Source organism: Acomys russatus, chromosome 6, assembly GCF_903995435.1.
Source record: "Acomys russatus chromosome 6, mAcoRus1.1, whole genome shotgun sequence".
NCBI lineage: Eukaryota > Metazoa > Chordata > Mammalia > Rodentia > Muridae > Acomys > Acomys russatus.
In genome coordinates, this window is record NC_067142.1 from 6,158,905 (window position 1) to 6,179,991 (window position 21,087).

Sequence of the window (21,087 nt, forward strand, 5' to 3'; positions counted from 1 at the left end):
TGTAGTCCCATCTCCTCAGGAGGCTAAGGCACAAAAACCGGCATTTTGAGGCCAGCCTGAACGACTAAATAAAGTTTAAATGAAAAGACTGGGGTTTTAGCTTAGTGTCAGAGGCTATGTCTGGTATATGTAGAGCAGTGGCTTCAGTCCTCAGTACTGTAAATAAATACGTCAATAAATAAGTACAGTTAAGACTTTTCTAAGGCTAAGGGTGTAACTCAGAGAGTTTCAGTTTACATACATTTGTGTTCATTTTATTTATTTCTGATTTATCTGTAATACATGTACCTTTGTTTAAACTAAGATCATACAAAAATCACTTGTTACTTACGTTTATAAAAACTAAGCATATGCTTGTCATCATTCTTCCTAAAATACTCACAGACTTTCCACAAACAAAAGTAAGCAAAGCCGTTAAAACCAATTGCTACAATTCATCTTCAAATACTTTATGAATGGAAACTTCTAGGATTTTTAGCTTTATATATATATATATATACATATATATTTTTTTAACATTATGTTGCTAATTCTAGGAGCATGCTATGCAAATTTTAAGTAATCGTTTTGTAAATCATCTCCTCAAACAGATACCTAGTTATTCAAGACCTGGTTGCATCCCTGTTGACTTTTCCTCGGAGCCGTTTTGTTGCCTACTTGTTTGTCTTTATCTTGGGTGTTGAAGTACTGGTAAGTGCTTGGTCAGGTTACAGCTCCGGGGTCCTGCGGTTTTAGGTACTGCTCTTAGGTGACCTTACGCTTCATTTTCTTTGCAATGTATCACCAGGTGCTTAGTTTCTTCTACCGCTACATGCTGACAGCTGGACTGGTTGTGTTTGCAAGTTGGCCATTTCTCACTCAGCTGTGGACCCGAGCAAAGGTATAAGTACTCATGTTGGCAGGACAGACTAGTAATTACTTTGGGTTGATATGTTTTTGGCTCAAAGAATTGTTTAATTTTTAACAAAGTGGAATGCACCCTCATATCAAGAGCCAGGTTCTTTGAAAAATAGGCCTGGCATCATTCATATATATCCACCTAGGGAAAAAAGTATACAAGGAGACTGTATATGTCAGAATGAGCCAGAGATGTCAAGAGGCTGTAAGGCAGAGCTGGCTTGTTTGGAGCTCTCATGGAGCTTCAGTATCTAAGGAGGGAGACATTTGGGCACTGCTAAGATCAGCAGAATGGCTGAGGGGTCCACATCCCAGCTCCAGTCTGAGGAGTAACCTCCTTGTGCGCCATCCACACAGCAAGTAGATCACTGCGTTTGTAAAAAGCACATGAAGTTGGGAGGGATTTTGACCAAAGCACATGCTTAAAAACTTCAAACAATAAACACATGCAAAATAGATAGTAAATGTGATTTAAGGTAACCAGCCGTATTTGTGATGGTGGATCTTGACTGTGATCTTGATGAGATTAAGAATCACTGTAGAGATGTATGGAAGGGGGTGGGGGGAGACCACCAGGGCCAGTGAGTCTGGACCCAGGGGGCCTGCACAAGCTGACGCACCAGCCAAGAACAAGATGGACAGCTCGTGCTCCATGTGTGCGGGAAGGGCAGAGAGTGGGAACTGCCTCTGACATGAACTCTGATGCCTGCGGTTTGATCGCTGCCCCTTGCCAGTGTGGCCTTGGGGCCAGCACTCGGAGGAAGGGATGCTGGCTACCCTGATAGGACCTGATAGACTGTGACCAAACGGTGGGGGAGGAGGCCCCCTCATTGGGGGCCTGGGGTGAAGAAATGGGGCAGAAGAGGGAGGGAGGGTGAGAACTGGAGGACAGGAGCAAGGGCATGATAGTCGGGATGTAATGTGAATAAATAATAATAAAATTAAAAAGAAGCACTGTAGAAACAAGCCTCTGAGAATGTCTGAGGGGCTCTCTAATCAAGTTAAACAAGATGAAAAGTCCCATCTGAACTACTGGATTATTAAACAAAACCGAAAAGGCAGAGAACACAAAGTTAAAGCACAACGTTCATTTCTCTGCTTCCTGAGTATTTGCACTGTGCCAACTACCTCCGGTTCTTGCTGGCTGTCATGACTTCCCCTGCCATGATGGACAGAACCATGTGTGGAACTAGGAAGGAAAAACAAACTGTTCCTTCTTTAATTTGCTTCCTATCATACATTTATCATTACAAAAGTAACTAACATACTATTACTGTCCAAATAAACACCAGACAGCTTTTGCTTTAGTGTCAGTCATGTGGTGTGTGGGGTACCAAAAGCAGCTTTCTAAACCATGTTTGTCTAAATAAGTTTTCTTTCTTGATTATAGATCACCTGCCTGAGTTGGGCTTTCTTCTCTTTGCTTCTGGCGGTGTTCCCGCTGATGCCTGTTGTGGGTAGGAAGCCAGACCTTTCTCTAGTGTATGTGCAATATTGTCTTCCAGTTCTATAGAATTTGTTGTGTATTAACACTATGACATTTAAAAACAATTCCCCTCCCCGTGTGTGTGTGTGTGTGTGTGTGTGTGTGTGTGTGTGTGTGTGTGTGTGCGTGCGTGCCATATATATGTGGGTATCCATGGAAGCTGTAGGAAGATCTGAGATCCCTTGGATCTGGGTTATAGGTCTCTGAGAGCCACCTGATGTGGGTACTGAAAACTGAAATGGGATCCTTTGGTAGAGCAGTAAGGGTTCTTGACTGCTGAGCCACCTTTCCAGCTCCAGCACCATGACACTTTAAACTATTTTGGTTCTGAGCTTAACATTACCTGAATAAACTAGAAATACTAGTGTTAAATTACTAGTTACAATCTCAGCATATCACCTGAGAGTCATGGTCTCCCTGGAGGTGCTACCAGACCTTCACAGGCAATAAAATTGTACCAAGCAATAACTTAAAACTTACCCCAACTCCAAGTCTAGATTTTTAAAAAAATTGTGAGTATTATAGAATCTGTAAAAATTTTAGTTACATATGAAATTGTTCTGTTGTTCAGATGTTGCCTTTGAGTGTATCATTAACCAAATGCCATTGAAAACAAAAGTTTGTCTTATTTTAATTAAATTTTTTCCATGAGAAAAAAACCTATTTTGAAAGTATTGTGTTGTCTTGTTTTGCTTTGTATGCAGAACTAGGAATCAACCCCAGGACCTTGTACTTGCTAGGCAATTTTTTTATGCTAAACAATTGAAATTGTGTAAAAACATTTTTGTTTTGTTTTTTATTCTTGAATATAGTCCCAAGCCTTCTGAGTACTGGAATTATAGGCATGTATACCACCCATTCCTTTCTTCTCCTCCTCCTTCTAATCACACAGTCAGCATTGCTGCTTACTTCTGAGTGCTCTGGGCGTTTTAACCTATTCTTTAAAAGATGACTATATAATTTTTGACAGTAGGCAGATTAACTGAATATTTTTAAGTGTTCGTTAATTTCAACAATTCTTTACATTTCTTTGCTTGTTGGTTTTCCTGTTCTTACAACAACAGCAACAACAAACTGGATCATCAATTGTCTTAGAAATGTAGTTTATAATCAGAACTCAATAATTGTATTGATTTTTAGTATAAGCTTTACTTTCATATTACAGTATTAACTGAGTCAAAGTTTTGGAATTTTCATGAAGTTTACATAGCATGTGAGAAACTTAAATTCAAACATTTTAATTATGTGTTGTCACAGATTGTCCTGTGGGTCCATCTGGTATCTCTGTAAAACCCTTAGGACAGGGTTCATTTGTCCTGCTCAAGCAGTATTGACATAGTTAGGGAGAAGCTATGCTGAAAGGAAAATAAATTGCATAAATGATCTCCATAAAAAGTTGCCACTTCCATTTTCCATTAAAGACTGATCCAGAAAGCCAATAAGCCTGATAGAGTGTGAAAAGTCACATTTGTGTTTTTGAAAATTATGGTGTTTCTCTCCAATCTTAATTTAAATTGCTATTAATGTTAAATTCATGTTGGTTTCCTGTGATTATTTGCAGCTTATTTTATTCTTAGTTCATGGAGAAATTTCTGTCGCCATTTGATCTCCCAGAGCAGTTTCACCTTCTAGATTATAGAAACAGATATTTAAAAAATTTAAGGATAGAATAAGAAAAGAGAGAAGATAGGTATACAGGGGATTCCTGTGAGCCCTGTGTGCCAGAGCAAAGCAGTTGCCAGTGAATTAAAAGTGCAATTTATTTTTTGAAAGAAAGAGAAAAGGCGAAAATTTTTTATTCACATAGCTATTTTGATGAGTTTTATTATAATACATTGTTCAAGTGTTAATGTTTTTTCTTATGATTTCCAGAGATTACTTGAAAAATAAAAACAAACAAACGTCAACCATGTTGTTGGCTTGTAACTAATCATGCATTTGTGCTTTCTTATTTCTCTAACAAAGTCATTTTTTCTTAGTTCTCTTAGTTTGAGTTCTAGCTTGTATCTTAAACTTTCACTAATATTACTAAGATTTTTGTGAAGAAAGCAATAAAGCTAAAATTCTTGAGTATTAGTTACCTGTGACTTAGTAGCTGTCCTGACAGTCTAGAAAATGAAACCAGCTATCCCACCATATACAAGATAACTTGTACGTTGAGACCACTACCCTACCTTGTAGCCAGACCAGCTCAGGAGACACCAAGGTCAGTGGCAGGAAGGGGCTGTTTGGCCTGATGGAGGCCTTTGTCCTCCTTTGTATGAGTACATTTTCTCAGTCAGAATCTATGTGGCAGATGCTGACAGTCATTTATTTAGCTATCTTTATATTCTCCTCTGTATACTTGCCCAGTTCATGCCAGTTGGTGAATAAAAAAGAATGAATTAGAGAAATAGATAAATATATGGAAAGAAATTGTGGAATACAATTACAACTAGCCCTGCCATGTGCTTGCCCTGCTATTTCTCATCATTCTTCTCCAGCCTATTTCATGTTGGTTAAACAAAATGCTTGAGGGTCTGCATTTGAGTGAACTGTCTCATCTTTGCATATGCTGTCTTTTATATACTTCAGAAAAGTTTGAACATAAATTCTATTTTGAAACAGATTGGGTGCTGGCTTGCTAGACCTTCTGCTGTCACTGGCTCTTCTAACAAGTCTCCTAAAAAGAAAAATTACTTTGGTAAAGGAGGAGCTGTTGATACTTGTGGCACAGGTCAGTTACAAATTTTCAGTTGTGTGTCATCCTAACCATATAGTAAAGTGTATCTTCGTGTTATACTCTGTACATTACTGTGCTCCTGTCACTCAAGACTGTCAACTGAGAGGTAAGTTTTCTGTTCAAGGTAGCACACAAAAATGTGTATAAAATAACAAAAAGGTTAGGAAGGGGTAACCAGTGATGCCCAAAAAGCAGTAGTTAAGGAGACTTTAGAACTTTAGCCTCCACACGAGCTGGGAGTTCCTCTGGACTGAGATTTCATGTAGGCACCACATAGACTAAGCTGCTTTGAAGTGGCAGCAGCCTGGGAGGGAGCCTGGGACAGCAGGTGATAGCCTGGGAGATAGGCTTGCATTGTGGCTGGCTGTGCTCTAGCAAAAAGAGCATTTCTCTTGGTGTTTTAAAATTAGTTGGTGCCCAGATATTTTGTTTACAGGATGTGCAATTTTCAGTAATTTAACTCTAGTTTGTTTTTTAATGTTAGTGTAGCAAATATTTATTGGGATTACAAAAGCTAGAAATTTCACAATATTGTGTTTTATAAAATGGTATCTTTTTATAGATTAGAATAGAAAACATTTTTACTCTTTTTTTTTCTTTCTGTTTTTGGGGGTTGGGGGGTGGGTTCAAGGCAGGGTTTCTTTTTAAGTTCTGACTTTCCTGGAACTTGCTGCATAGATCAGACTGCCCTCAAACTCAAAGATCCACCTGCCTCTGCCTCCTGAGTCTTTGGATTAAAGGTGTAAGCCACCATTGCCTAGCTTAGAAATCACCTTTCCAATAGGATAATAGTCCTCTTTAATTTTTATGTTTTTAACAATAGGTTTTCTCTTTATTTTAAGATTTAAAATTTTAATTACTTGTTTTTTATTATAATTTTCCTTATTCTTGAGAATTTCAAACATACAAACAATAAAATATTATTATATCAACCCCACATTTCCTCTCTCAGCCACTCATGCCCCCATGAGTGTGTTTCCCCTTCAACTTTATGTTTTTTTCTTTTTTTAATTGTTTGAATGTTTTATACTTTCGTGCTTTGGTCAAATCCACTCCCTCATTCCTCCCCTCCAATTTCTACCTTCTCCCGCAACACTAGTGCTTGCTTTTTAAAACCACTGAGCCTACTTGGTGCTACCTGTATGTGACCATATCCCTGAAGAAAACTGGCTATCGGTCCTTGAAGCCATCAGTTACCAGTAACTTCTCTGATAAGGGTGGGGCTTTAGTGTTCCTCACACCAATCTGTGCTGGGATTTTGGCTCCATAATCTACAGGTGAATGTATGCATGCACTCACAACTTTTGTGAGTCCATGTGGGCAGTGGTGCTGTCATGTCTGACATTTGCCACCTCTGGCTCTTACAGTCATTCCATCCCCTCTTCACAGTGATCCCTTTTTCTCTACATGTTGACCAGTTGCAGGTCTCTGTATTAATCACCATCTACTGTAAAAAGTACTTTCTATGATGGGAGTTGGCAGGTGTTCTACTCTATGGGTATAAAGATAACAACTTAGGGGACAATTAGCTTCTATATTCATGTAGAAGAATAATAATGCTAGGTCCTAATCTAGGGCCTACGACCTAGCCAGCCACAGGTTTTTCACCCAGTTTACTGTACCAGAAATAAGTTCTATTTTGTCGAGGAGGTCAAGTCCAAGCAAAAAGTGGCTGGTTACTCCTATAATATTTGTGCTGCCGTTGCACCAGTGGTTCTATCCTGCCAGTCCCATCATTGCTGTAAGCTGGAAGGTTCGCAGCTGGGTAAGACTTTTGATTATTTCTCTTCTCTAGTAACATGCATAGTACCTTCCAGCATTGTGAAAGCTAGCCAGTTGGCATGGAGCTTTCAAGTTTGGACCATGTTAATTTCTCTATCTCTTCTCACTTACTTATGTGGTGTCTTGAGCAAAAATCATACCACCAGGCTCTGGAGGGTAACCAAGACCAATAGTAATAACCTACAGTGTTATTGAGAAGGGTCTTTGGAATCACACTGACCAACAGTGTGAGTACCCTCCCATGGCACCTTACTGGTTTCCTGTCATCTATTGGTACCTTAATTTAAACATATATATTGAAAGAATCAAATCTATCATCTACATATAGGAGAGAACATGCAGTATTTGAATTCTATCTATTTACCTATGGATTTTATAAATTCATTTTACTTTATAGAATAATATTTCATGGTGTATTTGTACCACTAAATCCATAGAGTGGCGCCCATGTATGCATGGGTGTGAGGCCATCCGTTAGAGCATAGGAAACCAACCAGTGGTAACATCCTCAAAAAAATAATGAGTCTCCCTCTCCCACAGCTATCAGCTTCCAATATCTCCTCACTTGAGGGTGGTTCCTGGAGAGTACCTACCCCATCTGTGCCAGAATATTGGCTGGCTTGCTCTTGTGCACGTAATCATAGCATTGGGAGTTCATGTTTGCAGTAGCCATGGCCAGTCAAGCTGAGTAATAGTTTGTGTTACAATTTTTGTACCCATTTATCTGGTTAATAGTCATACAGGCTAATTCTGTTTCCTAGCTGTTCTGAACAGAGGAGCAGTGAACATGGGTATGTAAGTGTCGCTGTAGTAGGGTATGTGATCCTTTGGGTGTATGCCCAGGAGAGATACAGCCAGGTCATATGTCAGTTTTATTTCTAGGTTTTGAGACACCTCCAGACTAATATCCAAAGTGTTTGCATTAGTTTATACTCCTGTCAACATGGGTTATTTTTTTACTTTTCAACACCAGCTCTCCTTTTTTTCTTTTAATGGATGAATAACCATATTTGGAGCTCTACCAAGCCCATATGAGTCTTTTTAAAAAGTGCTCTCAGAACAAAGCATCATAACATATTTTCATAGTAGTGTGAGCTAAAAATATGCCATGCTTATAAGATATACTGAGTTATGTTCGTTCTTGGAGAGCAACAGTGAATCAAAAGACGAGAAGAAATCCATTGAAAACATCCTATCGAGCTTTGGAACATATGCTTCATTGTAAATAGCACACTGGCTTTCCTCTAAAACTCGGGTAGTTTTGACAGAATCCACCTACAGTAATGAGAGCTTTGACAGGAACATGTGTTCCTGACTCTTGCTCTGGAGGAGTGATGTGTATCATGTTTAAATTCTTTTGTCATTTATTAGAAACAGCTGAGAATTTTGTAACTCGAGTACAACGTTCTTTATTACGTTATCTTTAGCAATTTGCATTAATTCCTATGCGCCTGACATATTTTATTGATCCCAAGGCATAGTTTTTTTTCTCATTTGGCATCTCTAAATTGAGAGTATGTTGTAGAATAGAAAAGATTCTAGGATTGCATCATAGCTGTTTGGTTTTTCAAGACAGGGTTTCTGTGTAACCTTGACTGTCCTAGACTTACTTTGTAGACCAGGATGACCTTAAATTCAAAAAGATCCCCCTGCCTCTGCCTCCCTGAGTGCTGAGATTAAAGGTGTGTGCCACCACGCCCCACTGTATTATAGCTTTATTTACAGAAAATTTTGTGTCTTAATTAGTTGCCCCAAAAAGACAAAATAAATTAATCCCTGGGATTTGATGATGAGACCATTGATCAGACTCTGACAGCTCGTTTTGTTGTAGTCATACTTTAGCATATGTCTTTAAAATGGCAACTAATCCACTAGTTCAGGCATCAGTAGTCATTTTTCTATACAGCTGGATAATATTTTGGTTGTCATGCTTACGGAATGTGTTGAAAGTGTTCAAGTCTAGCGTGTCAGCACAGAGGAAAACACTGCATACCTGAATGGGGGCAACTGTTGTAGTAAAGCAGTTTTTATGAATCATTCTTCAAGCTGCCTCCTCCCATACAGTAACTTACAATAAACATTTATACTGTTTTGAGTCTCCAGGGCCTGGTAAATATCCAGACCACAAAAATGAATTGAATAAATAGATAAATAAATAAATATATGGGTAGTACTGTGCAGAGTAACAGAGGTAAGAAAGGCAATGAACTACACACTCCCTTCCATGTGTATAGTTTAAGAAACCTTTCAACATTTGTAATAAATACTTCTAAATAGAAGCTCTGGTGAGGTATGCCATAGTACTCTTGACAGTATGCATGCCTCGTGTCATCCTCAGCCAAGTCTCTGGCTTAGCATGGCAGTATTGTAGCTCTGCAGGACAAGAAGGTAGCCAGTTCCAATTCCAGTATTTCAGCTATGCTCCAGTTTTTCTCAGCTTTGTTTAAGCATCTTTTTTCTAGTGAGTCACCATTCCTTGTCTTCCCTTTGCTAATCTGCTTGGTTCTGTGTTTTCAGATGCTGAGTACAATGCTCTCTATGTATGTTGTGTACAGCACCCACCACAGTCTGTTAAAGAAAGAAGGGCTGCCTCTTATGAATCAAATTGTGAGCTGGGCAACATTAGGTAAGTGGCCACTCACACCAAATTAGAAAACTTGACCTTTAGTCACTTGTCTTAAGAAAATGATACCTTTATGCCTTTGTCATTGTACCGAAAGAAGTAGTTTTGATGAAGGAAAACGGTAGCCATTTATTCTATTCCTTCCTGGAATGTGACAAAGAAAAGTACAAGTCTTGTGAAAACACATGGATTAATAAAAATTACTTGATAGAATATTTATGACTTGATAATAGGACTGTATACTTATGAACATCTAATAAAACTACATTGAGTAATTCCAGAGGAGAAAAGGTTTTTATGAATATTCATTCTGTATGTAACACATATATTTAATTTTCCTGTCAGTCTTTATGTTTTCAAGTCTTACACAGATTAGTAAATGATTAAATTTTATGCTTACCTTTCCAAAACCAACATTGAGTAGCTATTTCTCAGCATGATGCATATTCTATGAAGCTACAAGGGTGTTTCCCATCATGTCCCTCTGTTTGATACCCTCATTTAAGAATGTGAGATGTGGTGCTGGTGAAGTGGCTTGCTTACTGCTTTTGCAGAGGACCCAGTTTGAGTTCCCAGCACACACATGGTTGTTCACAACTGCCTCAAAAGTAAGTGCACAGATTGGGAAGGAATGAAATCCTAAGAATATGATAGGGATGGAGTTATTTGTACTTTTGCTCACAATATTTCAAGTTCCTTTGTAAAGGCAAGAGGCTCTCCATGAGTTCCATACAAGCCCAGTCTGCATACCTTTTCAACAAAGCAAAAGCAAAACAAAAACAAAAACAGTTCCCTTGGCCAAGAGTGGTTGCACACACCTCTGATACCAGCACTGGGGAGGTGGAAGCTGGTATATCTCTTAAGTTCAAGGTTAGCCTATTCTATATAGGGAGTTCTTGGATAGCTAGGGATACCTAGTGAGGCCCTGTCTGAAAAAAGAAAGGGGAAAAAAAGGCATTGTTTGTTAAGTTAGCCTCTTGTCCTAGTCCTGTTATATGTTGTAGTAGAATACTCATGCATGCTATCTTAACACCTCCCACCAAGTTGGATATCTAGAATAGCTTATTCATGTCTTTGTTGGTCACATTTTCATTTTGGAATGGTGGAGAAAATATTTAGAATCTAAATCAATCTACATAAATATTTCCATGGGAATACTTTAAATAAGAACTTACTTTCTTAGTATTGGAACAGCTAGGTATAGGCGTTAAGATTGTTACCAAGTAATATGAAGCATGAAATAGCTCATAGAAAGTTTTCAGGGTCTCAAAAGATGTCCTCCCAACCCTGATGCACCATAATGTGTTGTCTACAATGGGCATATTTTGCTTACTTTCATAGTGCCCAATTGACAGCATATTAATATGCTTATGTGACATAGAATAGACTCTTACTTTCGCTTTAATACCTTGTTATTCCTTTGATACATTCTTGTTATTCCTGTGTAGCTTTGATACACAGGGTTAAACTGAAGTGGGAGTAGCAGAGTTGGTGAAAAAAGCCAAAAGCTGATAGCTCCTGGTATCTCCCCAGAACTCTTTGTCAAGGGAGAGAAACTCTGAACTTTAACTCTTTAGGGGTCAGAGCTGATAGCTCCTGGCAGAAGCCAGAGAGAAAGAAAGAGAAAAGGGAATGAATCATACACATAACACTTGTTAGATGAAGCAAAGGCAGGCTCCAACATGTGGCAACAAATTCACACACACATGTACATACATACATACAATCAAAAAGATGCATATTTCGTGCATGGTGGATGTTGTTCCAACTCCAACAGCCACAACCAACACTTCATTTTTTCCCCTATCCTTTTTATACCTTATAACCATAAAAGCAATTATCACAAAAACATAATTTCATAACACACAAGGGACTTACAGCAGGATTATTGATTACATGTTTTTCTATTAAAACTTGTACCTAACTAAACCTTCTTTATCTACCTCTTCATTCCTCAAGTTCATTGAAAGTTCAAAGCAACAGTTTTCATGTCATAGGTTAATAAGGTTTAAGGTTAACAAGGTTTGAGGAGTTACAGCATGATTACTGTTTACATGTCTTTCCATTAAGACTCATCTCCAAGTAAACATTCTTCAGCTATAGTTTATTTCATGAGTTCACTGAAAGTTCAAAGCAATAGTTTTTTATGTCATATTAATATGGTTTAAGCAGGACAAAACCTATAGTAGCAAGTTTTTTTCCTGTTCTACCTGATTACGATCTATAGTTTACCAAGAATAGCCAGGGAAGTTATACAGAGAAACCCTGTCTTGAAAAAAAATTTTAAAAAGGACACTTTGCTTAACCTTAAATTAATAAAATACATTTTATTTCATTAGAAAATAATATATTATTCATTTGGCAATTAACATTATTATAGTGCTCTAGATTGAATAAACTTGAGAAAATTTGAGTTATTTAACCCACAATATAATTAAAATAAAGTGTAATTTAAGTTAAGAATGTAATGTTTTGTTTTTCTTACGGAAATACATGGGTGTGGGTTGCTTGGGGCTGCAGAACTGATATAGGACTGGTCTGTTTTCTTGCAGCCTCTTCCTTGGTTGTGCCCCTCCTGAGTTCCACAACTCTCTCCGAGCGACTATCCAGCATACTTCTTTCCTTGATGTCAACCTACTTGCTTCTAAGTACAGGGTATACATTTTTCTATTTAATTTGTATTTTTTGTTTCGAGAATTCTATATAGGCACTGTATTTACATTATTCCTATGCCTTTTTCTCTTCTTCCTGCTCCTCCCATGTCCCATCTCACTCTTAAGTTCATGGCAACTTCTGTAATTATTGTTACAAAATATATGTACAAACTTTTCTTAAAATAGAGGAGGGGACTCGGGCAAAAGAGAGATGGAGGGGGAATGGGAAGATACAAGTGAAGAAAGAACATTCCAGATTTAATCTGAATAAATTATTTTAAAAAGTAAAAATAAAAACCTCTTAGATTAGTTTGAAACAATGGTTCTCAACTGTGGTTTGCAACACCATTGGGGGGTGAAATTAGAGTTATGAAGTAGCAACAAAAATAATGTTATGTTTGGCCTTCCCCACAACATGAGGAGCTGTACTGAAGGGCTGCAGCATTAGGAAGGTTGAGAGCTGCTACTCTAAAATATGAAAGGGCAGGTAAGATCCAGGGTCCAGCATGGAGATACAGTATGGCTTCTGAAGAAAACAACTAGAGCCCACTGCAATAGGCCACTCAAAACGAGCAGTACTTTGCACTTTGCGAAATGAAGCTTGCTTATGGCCTTGCTCCTTGACAAAAAAAAAAATACTTTAAAAATGAATTTTAAAGTACAGCAATAGCGTGTGTTAGGCATGTGTTAGTTCACTTCTCAGCACCACCAAAGGAAAACCACAAACGTCTTCAATACTTCCATTGTTCATTATTCCTTTAGTATCTTCTGTTTTTATTCTTATTCTTAAATGTATTGCAGTTAAAAGGAACTTGAGAGTATTTCTTAAAAACTTAATTTATTTTTGCTTAAAGTTGAAATTCTCTAAGGCTGGATTGGTGGCTCATCAGTTACGATTGCTTGATGATTTGGCAGAGAACAAAACTTTGGTTCCCAGTATCAACATGGGGCGGGGTGGGGTCTATGTCTCCATCTTGAATTGATCAGTACCCTCTCCTGGCCTCTGAGGGAACTTGCATGCATGAGTACATACTGGCATGAAAACATGCATGTAAAAAGTAATCTCCTTTAAACGTTGATTTTTAAAAAAATTTTATTTATTTACCTATTTACTTTTAGAACAGCACCACGCTGTTTAGATCAGGCTTGCATAGAACTCATAGAGATCTGCCCGGCTCTGCATGAGTGCTTTGATTAAAGCCAGAATTGAGACTTTCTTACCACACAGATTAAAGTAAACAGTCTGCTGGGTTGATTTGCCAGGAACCCTAAAACATTACTTTAAAATTAAGTGAAGGCAGTTTTATAGTTTCCATGTTGACTTTAAAGGAAAGAATTCTTGCCCCCAGCACCAGTAGCAAACTGAACTCACGTGGAGTCCCAGTTGGCTTTAAACTCTAATTTCTCGTGCTATGGACTCCTTAATGCTGACATTCTAAGCATGTCACCAAGCCCAGTTTGTCATTTGAATTTTTATTTATTTCTTCCTTAAAACCTATAAGGATAACAGGTGTTTACTTTAGGACAAATGATAAACAGAACAGACAAATTGAGTAAACACCATTAATAGCTCAAATTTTGTCTAAAACATGGGATCTTGATCCAAATTAGACTCAGCCCAGAATTCACCATGGTGCTATCAATAGGTTATCCTCAGTTTAAATGATCTTGTAAGGCTATCTAGGGTCTAAGGCGTAAATCACTCTTTAGGAGTCTAGCTGCTTTAGCTAAGTATTAAACATTCTGAAAAGCTTTTTCCAGTGGACCTTAACATCCCCAGTGACCTAGACTGAAGTGTACCTTGTGGTGTCCAGGTACACAAAGTGGGTGGGCACTAAACCCCTCTCTCACCAAGGGTCCTGCACAGCTTGCTTTGTCCGTTATCTATGACGGGCATATTGTGGGACACAGCTATGAACATCTGACATGGATATTATGGAAACTTTAAACAGTTAATAATGTTTTGGCCCTTTTCAGATTCAAAGAAATGCATAAGAGAATTTAAAAATGGTGGACCATGTCTGTAATTCTCAGCACTAAGGAGACTGAGGCAGGAATTGTGAGTTTGAGACCAGCCAGTACTATATAGAAGGAACCTGTCTTTAAAAACCAAAGGCTTGGTATCTTAGATTCTTTTCTTGTTGTTGTGATAAAGTAATCTCACAAAAGCAATTTAAGGAAAAGGTCACATGCATCCATAATCACCAGTGGAGCACCAGGACTGCATGCTAGTGCTTATTTACTTCTGCATTTTGTGCAGCTCAGAGTCTCCTTATGGAGAATGGTACTGCCCATTGACATGAGCAAGCTAATTCCTCATTGGTATGCTCACAGGCCCATCTCACAGCTGACTCTAGGTTCTATCAAGTGGACAATAAAGACAAATGATCACACAGCCAACATAGAGTCTTCTCTATATGCACAGGTGCCTGCTTTAATTCTTGGCACTACAAAAATTCAATTAATAATAAAGAATAAAATATAAATCTTAGAAATAGCTTGGATTAGAAATATAGGGGCATAAGGAAGAAAGGATAGTTTAAATTTGTTGTAAGTAAAAGAAAAACTCCTAATATAGTGAGTTTATCCTGTGACTTAATTTGGAGACAAGTACTATAATCAGTCTTTCAATCATCAGTTTAATGGTCTTGAGAGACCCTTAAACAGATTATCATAATGGCATCTGGCTTATTTTAAGAAAGCTAGTAGGTTTTCATCCCACTGTCTGGCTCCTGAGTTGTTATTGGTAAAATAGAATATTGGGATTTTGTTTTAAAACACCAAATGTCAGAATGTATATTTAGCTTTGAAAAGAGGTCTTCAAAAAGTGTGGAATAGTAAGTGGAGACTTTCATGGGACATGCCTTTTGGGCTAGTGCCCAATTATAAGTGAGTATATATCATGTGAGTCTTTCTGCTTCTAGGTTAGGTCACTCAGTATGATTGTTTCTAGTTCCCTCCATTTGTCCACAAATTTCGAGATTTTCTTGTTTTTTATAGCTGAGTAGTATTCCATAGTGTAAATGTACCACAGTTTCTTTATCCATTCTTCAACTGAGGGACATTTAGGCTGTTTCCAGGTTCTGGCTATTATGAATAAGGCTGCTATGAACATGGTTGAGCATATGTCCTTGTGTGGTGGAACATTTTCTGGGTATATTCCAAAGAATGGAATAGCTGGGTCTTGAGGAAGCCCTATTCCCAGTTTTATGAGAAAGCGCCAGATAGATTTCCAAAGTGGTTGTACCAGTTTGCATTCCTACCAGCAATGAAGGAGTGTTCCTCTTTCTCCACATCCTCGCCAGTATGTGGTGTCACTTGAATTTTTGATCTTAGCCATTCTGATGGGTGTAAGATGGAATCTCAAAGTCGTTTTGATTTGCATTTCTCTGATGACTAAAGACGTTGAACATTTCTTTAAGTGTTTCTCAGCCATTCGATATCCCTCTGTTGAGAATTCTCTGTTTAGTTCTGAGCCCCTTTTCTTAATTGGGTTACTTGGTTTGGTGGTGTTTAATTTCTTGAATTCTTTATAAATTTTAGATATTAGACCTTAGTCAGATGTAGGGTTGTGAAGATCTTTTCCCAGGCTGTGGGCTGTCGCTTTGTTCTGTTGACAGCATCTTCTGCCTTACAGAAGCTTCACAGCCTCACGAGGTTCCATTTATTAATTGTTGACATTACGACCTGGACTTTTGGTGTTCTGTTCAGGAAGTTGTCTCCTATGCTAAATGTGAGAGATATGAGGACATCCTACTGGGACTCTAGAATAGAGGAGATGGGGAAATAGAAGGATCCACAGGGTCTTAGAAACCTACAAGAAGAACATCATAATGCGTGGATCAGGGCACAGGGGGGTCTGCTCAAACTATTGCACTAAGAACAATACAATAGTAAACATCGAACCCCTGCTCTGATCTACCCAATGGACAGGACATTCACCACAGTTATGTGGAGAGCGGGGACTAACTCTGACATGAACTCAGGTGCCCCATATTTGGTGACCTCTCCTTGGTGGGGAAGCTTGGTGGCACTCAAAGAAAGAATAAGCAGGCTACCAAGATGAGACGTGATAGCCTATGACCAAATAGTGGGGGAGAAGGTCCACCTCGGTCATAGACCTGGGGGAGAGGAATGGGAGGATACAAGTGATGGGAGAACAATTGAGTTGTAATCTGAATAAATTTTTTAAAAAGAGTAATAAGAAAAGAAAAGAAAAAGTGTGGACTAGTCATTCAGGTTAATATAATTTCTTGGTTTCTTACTGGTTTTACAAACTTTGTGGCTCTTCACTGTTTTGGACAAAATAGAAGTTTCTTTGAATAATTTGGTGAATATTCAGACATAAGAGATTTTTAAAGTAAGTACAGTTTTATTGTTTTACAGAAATAAAGTAAGTAATCTTAAATTCTAACAATGCATACTTGATTTATTGAGTAGAAAAGATTTATTAGTAGTTAGCCCTGAATGAATGTTATGCAAATGAAAGCTACTATAATTCTTGAAAATAGTTTCTGTTAAGTTGTTAAATATTTCTCTTTGAAATTTTTGTTTACACTATCCCTTTGCTCAACAAAATATAATGTAGATCTGAATGCCTTTTCAGCCCATTCCATTCTGCACAAGGCCAGACCAACTGACTGCAACTTAAAAGTGCAGTGTTACATTACGTTCTCTTTAAGTCCACAATGACACTTTGTTGTTATTTCTAAGTTTATTTAGACTTGCAGCGTGTATATGACATACTGTCATAAGAGATAAAATCTCTTAGAAGGCTGTTTTCACCTGATCTTGTGTGTGTTTTAGCAAAGGGCTGTAGCTCTGTTTGAAGTTCTGAGAGATTTATGGTTGTGTGTTATTAGAAAGGATGACTTTTGCATACAACTGAAACTGTTTGTAAAAGTCACAGTGCATGGGGCTGCAGTTACAGCCCTTTTTCAGAGGACCCAGGTTCAGCCCCCAGAACCCATATGGCACCATCAACCTTCTGTAATTGCAGTTCCAGGGGACTCAGTACCCTCTGGCCTCGTTCCACACCAGACATCCATGCAGTGCACACATGTTGCTTTAATTGAAAATCCCTGATCGTTTTGTTTTACCAATAAAGACTCAGGAGCCAGGTGCTGTGGGGAAAAACCTGCTAGCTCAGAGTGGCCGAGAAAGCACCCAGCTGAATTTCCTACTCAGCTCATATCCTTGTAGAAAAACCCCAAAAGGCTCACTAGTTCAGCAGACTGCCCAGGAAGAAAAGGCAAACAAACAAGACCAAAGACTTGTTAGTGCAAAGCCCTAAAAGCCAAAGGCCAAGGAGCTCAAGAGCTACAGAGCAAAAAGCTGAGAACTAAAAAGCCTCCAGCTAAAATCCCAGACACCCAAGAGCTAAAAAAAAAAAATGCCAAAGACCCCTTCTACAGGCTGTCTTGAATACCCCTCAACTCAGAGTCCCTCCTACTCTTTAATCACTCTCAGCTCAATTCTTGCTCCTGCCTCTTGACTTAGGGTTAATTTTATTAAAATATGCATGTAAGGCTGTCTGAACCACCTGTGTACAATAAACAAAGTTCTTGGATTAAAGACGTATTAGGGCTCAGCCACAAGAAACAGCTATCACAGTGGGATCAGTGACAGAGTTTTACAGTGCACAACCCCAGGGATCACAATGGGATCAACTATCCTGCAACACACACATGTTCATAGAAAATAAAAATAGGCAAATCTTTTAAATGTCATCATCTGCCTTTTCCTAGAGTATGCACCTTTTTTTTTATCTGATTAATCAAGTTTTTCTTTCACATTTTCAGCAGCCTGAGCACTAAGTAGTCAAACCGAGAGAATTATTACTGTAATACAGGCCTGCAGTGGAGCTGTTCATGGCTATAAAATAAGAATTGTGTTTTGCAGTGTTGCAGTAAAAACTGGAAAGTTGATTTTATGAATTAGGAACTGAATAGAACTGAACCGACACTTGGGCAGTGGACCTAGGTTGATGGCATCCAACCTCATGGTCACTGGACTAACCTTTAAAGAATGGCCACGGTGCAGGCCAACCTCATGTGGTAGTTGGACTAAACCTTAAAGAATTACTAGGGTCAGACATACTAGTTTTTTCCTCAGTGTTTTAAGTCATTGTAGTTTCACCACATTCTGATAAGGAGGAAGAAAGGAAGAAGTAACTAACTTTACTATTGCAGCTCTGGTATATTTCTTCATAGATGAAATTCATCTCATGAGCATGAAATTCATCTCATGAACCTGAAATTCATTTCAGAGCATGGCTGCTCTGGCTAGAGATCACAACCAAAGACCTTATAGGTATGTGTGCTCACAGACACGCCTTTAATCCCAGGAGATAGACACAAGCAGTTCTCTGAGTTCAAGGCCAGACTGGTATAGAGCAAGTTTCAGGTAAAGGAAAGCTTAGTCCAGGTGTGGTCATGCACCCTTTAATCCCAGCACTCAGGAGACAGAGGCAGGCAGAGCTCTGAGTTCCAGTTAGTGCTGTTCAATCAGTTCAGTTGTTGAGGCAGTGAGTTGAGAGGCAGTGCAGTGGATTTGAGTTTGGCAGTTCAGTTCGTGGAACTCAGAGGCAGTTTTACTGAGACAGTTGTACAGAGACAGGTTAAAGGGAGAACAAGCTAGACCACGGAATGAGCCAGAGAATGAGAATGAGCCAGAAGTTTGAGTAAGTTTGAGGCCAAGCAGAGCAATCAATGAGAAACCCAGAGGAAACAGATTGAAGTAGTCAGCTTGGAGAGGCTTTTTGAGCCAGAACGCTGAGTTGAACCAGCCAGCAAGAGTTCAGAAAGAGCTAGAAAGGGTGAGCTCATTCAGCAGTAAGTCTCAGGGGCTGAAAACATTCTAGGCCTAGATTAGATTGTACTGAGGCTAGAAACTTCCAGGAGTAGATCTAGGTTAGCAGGTAGAGGCAGTAAGCCTACAAGATGACAATTACCTCAGCTGAATAAAAGTTACTTTTAACATTTCTTTCTAATTTTAACTTTGTCTTTTAAACATGTAATTTAACATGTAATTAACCACTGTACATATAGTAGTTTCTTTTTTTCCTTTTTTAGAGGTATTTTCTCATGTGGATCATAGACTTCTTTTACTCTTTTAGCAGATGTCTAATATTTTGTGATACGAATGCACTTTGATTTACTTTGCTGTTCTTCTAGGCTTATAAAAATTATAATATTTGTTTGTTTTTTGAGACAGTGTTAGGTAGCCCAGGTTAGCCTCAAACTTACTATGTAGTGTAGCGAAGGATGACTTTGAACTTTCTGGATTTTTCTACCACTACTTCCTGGTTGCTGGGATTGTAAACATGTGCTGCTCCCTTTCCTAGTTTGTGCAGTACTTAGGATGCAGCCCAGGCCTTCATTTGTGCTCCTACTGTAAACATCTTTACAATGAGACTCGTGGTGCCCTTGTCTTATTTTCTTAGAATTGACTTTCTTAGATGTGGTTTATGCATATTTTTATATTGTTGATGTACAGCATTAGATGGCCTTCTGTAGTAGTGTGCTGCTATATACAGAGCGTGAGAGTCTTTATATCAGCGTACTCTTGTCAACACTGTGTTTTATGCTGACAAATGTGCTAAGTAAATATCTCATTTTTGTTTGGTTTCCAGTTCAGGTATTGACATGGCCAGACATATTTTCATGCATTTATTCGTCCTTTATTTTCTCATCAGGGATTTGTATTTCAGCAGAGGGTAACAGATCCTTTGGAACCGGCATTATAGATTAGTGAAGCCAGCATGTAGGTGCAGGAAACCAAACCTGTGTCCTGCATAAGAGCAACAATTAAACTGCCGAGCCATCTCTCCAGTCCCCCATCAAAATTATTTTAAGAACAATTTCTATTTTTAACTTTCAAGTTTCCTTGTTAATGTTTTCATCTGTGTGCTCCCACTCCCTTCTCTTAGGTATGAAGCTCTCTTTCCATTAGTGTTGTCCTGTTTGATGTTTGTCTGGATACACATGGAACAAGAGACCCTGCAGCAGCCGACTGTTTCCTGTAAACAGAAGGTAACTGTCCAACCACTGCTGCTTTGATTTGGGAATGATAAAATATTCTCCATGCTACAAGGGTGTTACAATGTTATTTCATCAAAAATTCTTTCTGCTTAGAGTTCTATCATTTTAAAAGCTTAACAAATTTTACTGGCTCTAATAATTAAGGTAAATAATTGACAAAGGAAAATTTGATATTGTACAGTTTTACAAGACATGTATGTATTGGGCTTTTCCTAGAAAATTATTGAGAATTAGATACAAAGTATCAATATAGAGTAAGCAACACATCTCAGGGATAAAAGTGCTTGGCACTTGCTAACACACCTGAGGATCTGAAGTCATGTGATAAAAGGACAGAGCCAAGACTTGCACATATATGCTCTGGCACATGTGCTACAAAGTTGTGCCTACACCTGTTTTCACCTGCAGTTTTCCCTTTTGACAGTTTATTTGATCCCAAGGGGATGTTTAAATACCCATTGTTTCTCTGGACATCCTATAGCATCCATAGTTTACACACTATGCTATGCTTAGAACAGGGTAAAGCCAACCACTTTTTAAGGATGTCACCACCATGGTGTGTTAGGAAGTTAATGGATGTCTCTCGTTTGTTTTGGAACTAAGGTAATTCTGAGAAACACTCACTTTTCCTGAGGTCAGGTGAAAGATGAATGCTTTTGTGCACAACTTTACTAGCTGCAGCTGCCTTCCAAGAGGCACTGCTGGTCTAGAGTCACTTCAGTACAGAAGCAGCAGAACTGTGGAATATGTGCGAAGACCAGTGTTGATCAGATCAGGTGAAAGTGTCAGGGATTATTCTTAGTGGTATCACTTTAAAACTTTACTTTTAGTTAAAAGCAAGGGTTTTGGGTTTTGTTTTTAGAAAAATACCAAAACATGCC

At 38.5% G+C, this 21,087-nt stretch overlaps 1 protein-coding gene across 1 annotated transcript in view; it reads left to right on the forward strand.

Annotated features, from left to right (window-relative positions):
* Pign (phosphatidylinositol glycan anchor biosynthesis class N) overlaps positions 1-21,087 on the forward strand; it is a 96,200-nt gene that overhangs the window by 46,330 nt on the left and 28,783 nt on the right. Inside the window, exons 15-21 of the mRNA XM_051147225.1 lie at positions 591-690; positions 788-880; positions 2,288-2,379; positions 4,991-5,099; positions 9,405-9,513; positions 12,063-12,165; positions 20,095-20,197. Of these exons, the coding sequence (XP_051003182.1) occupies positions 591-690; positions 788-880; positions 2,288-2,379; positions 4,991-5,099; positions 9,405-9,513; positions 12,063-12,165; positions 20,095-20,197 (709 nt within the window). The remainder of the gene's footprint in view (positions 1-590; positions 691-787; positions 881-2,287; positions 2,380-4,990; positions 5,100-9,404; positions 9,514-12,062; positions 12,166-20,094; positions 20,198-21,087) is intronic.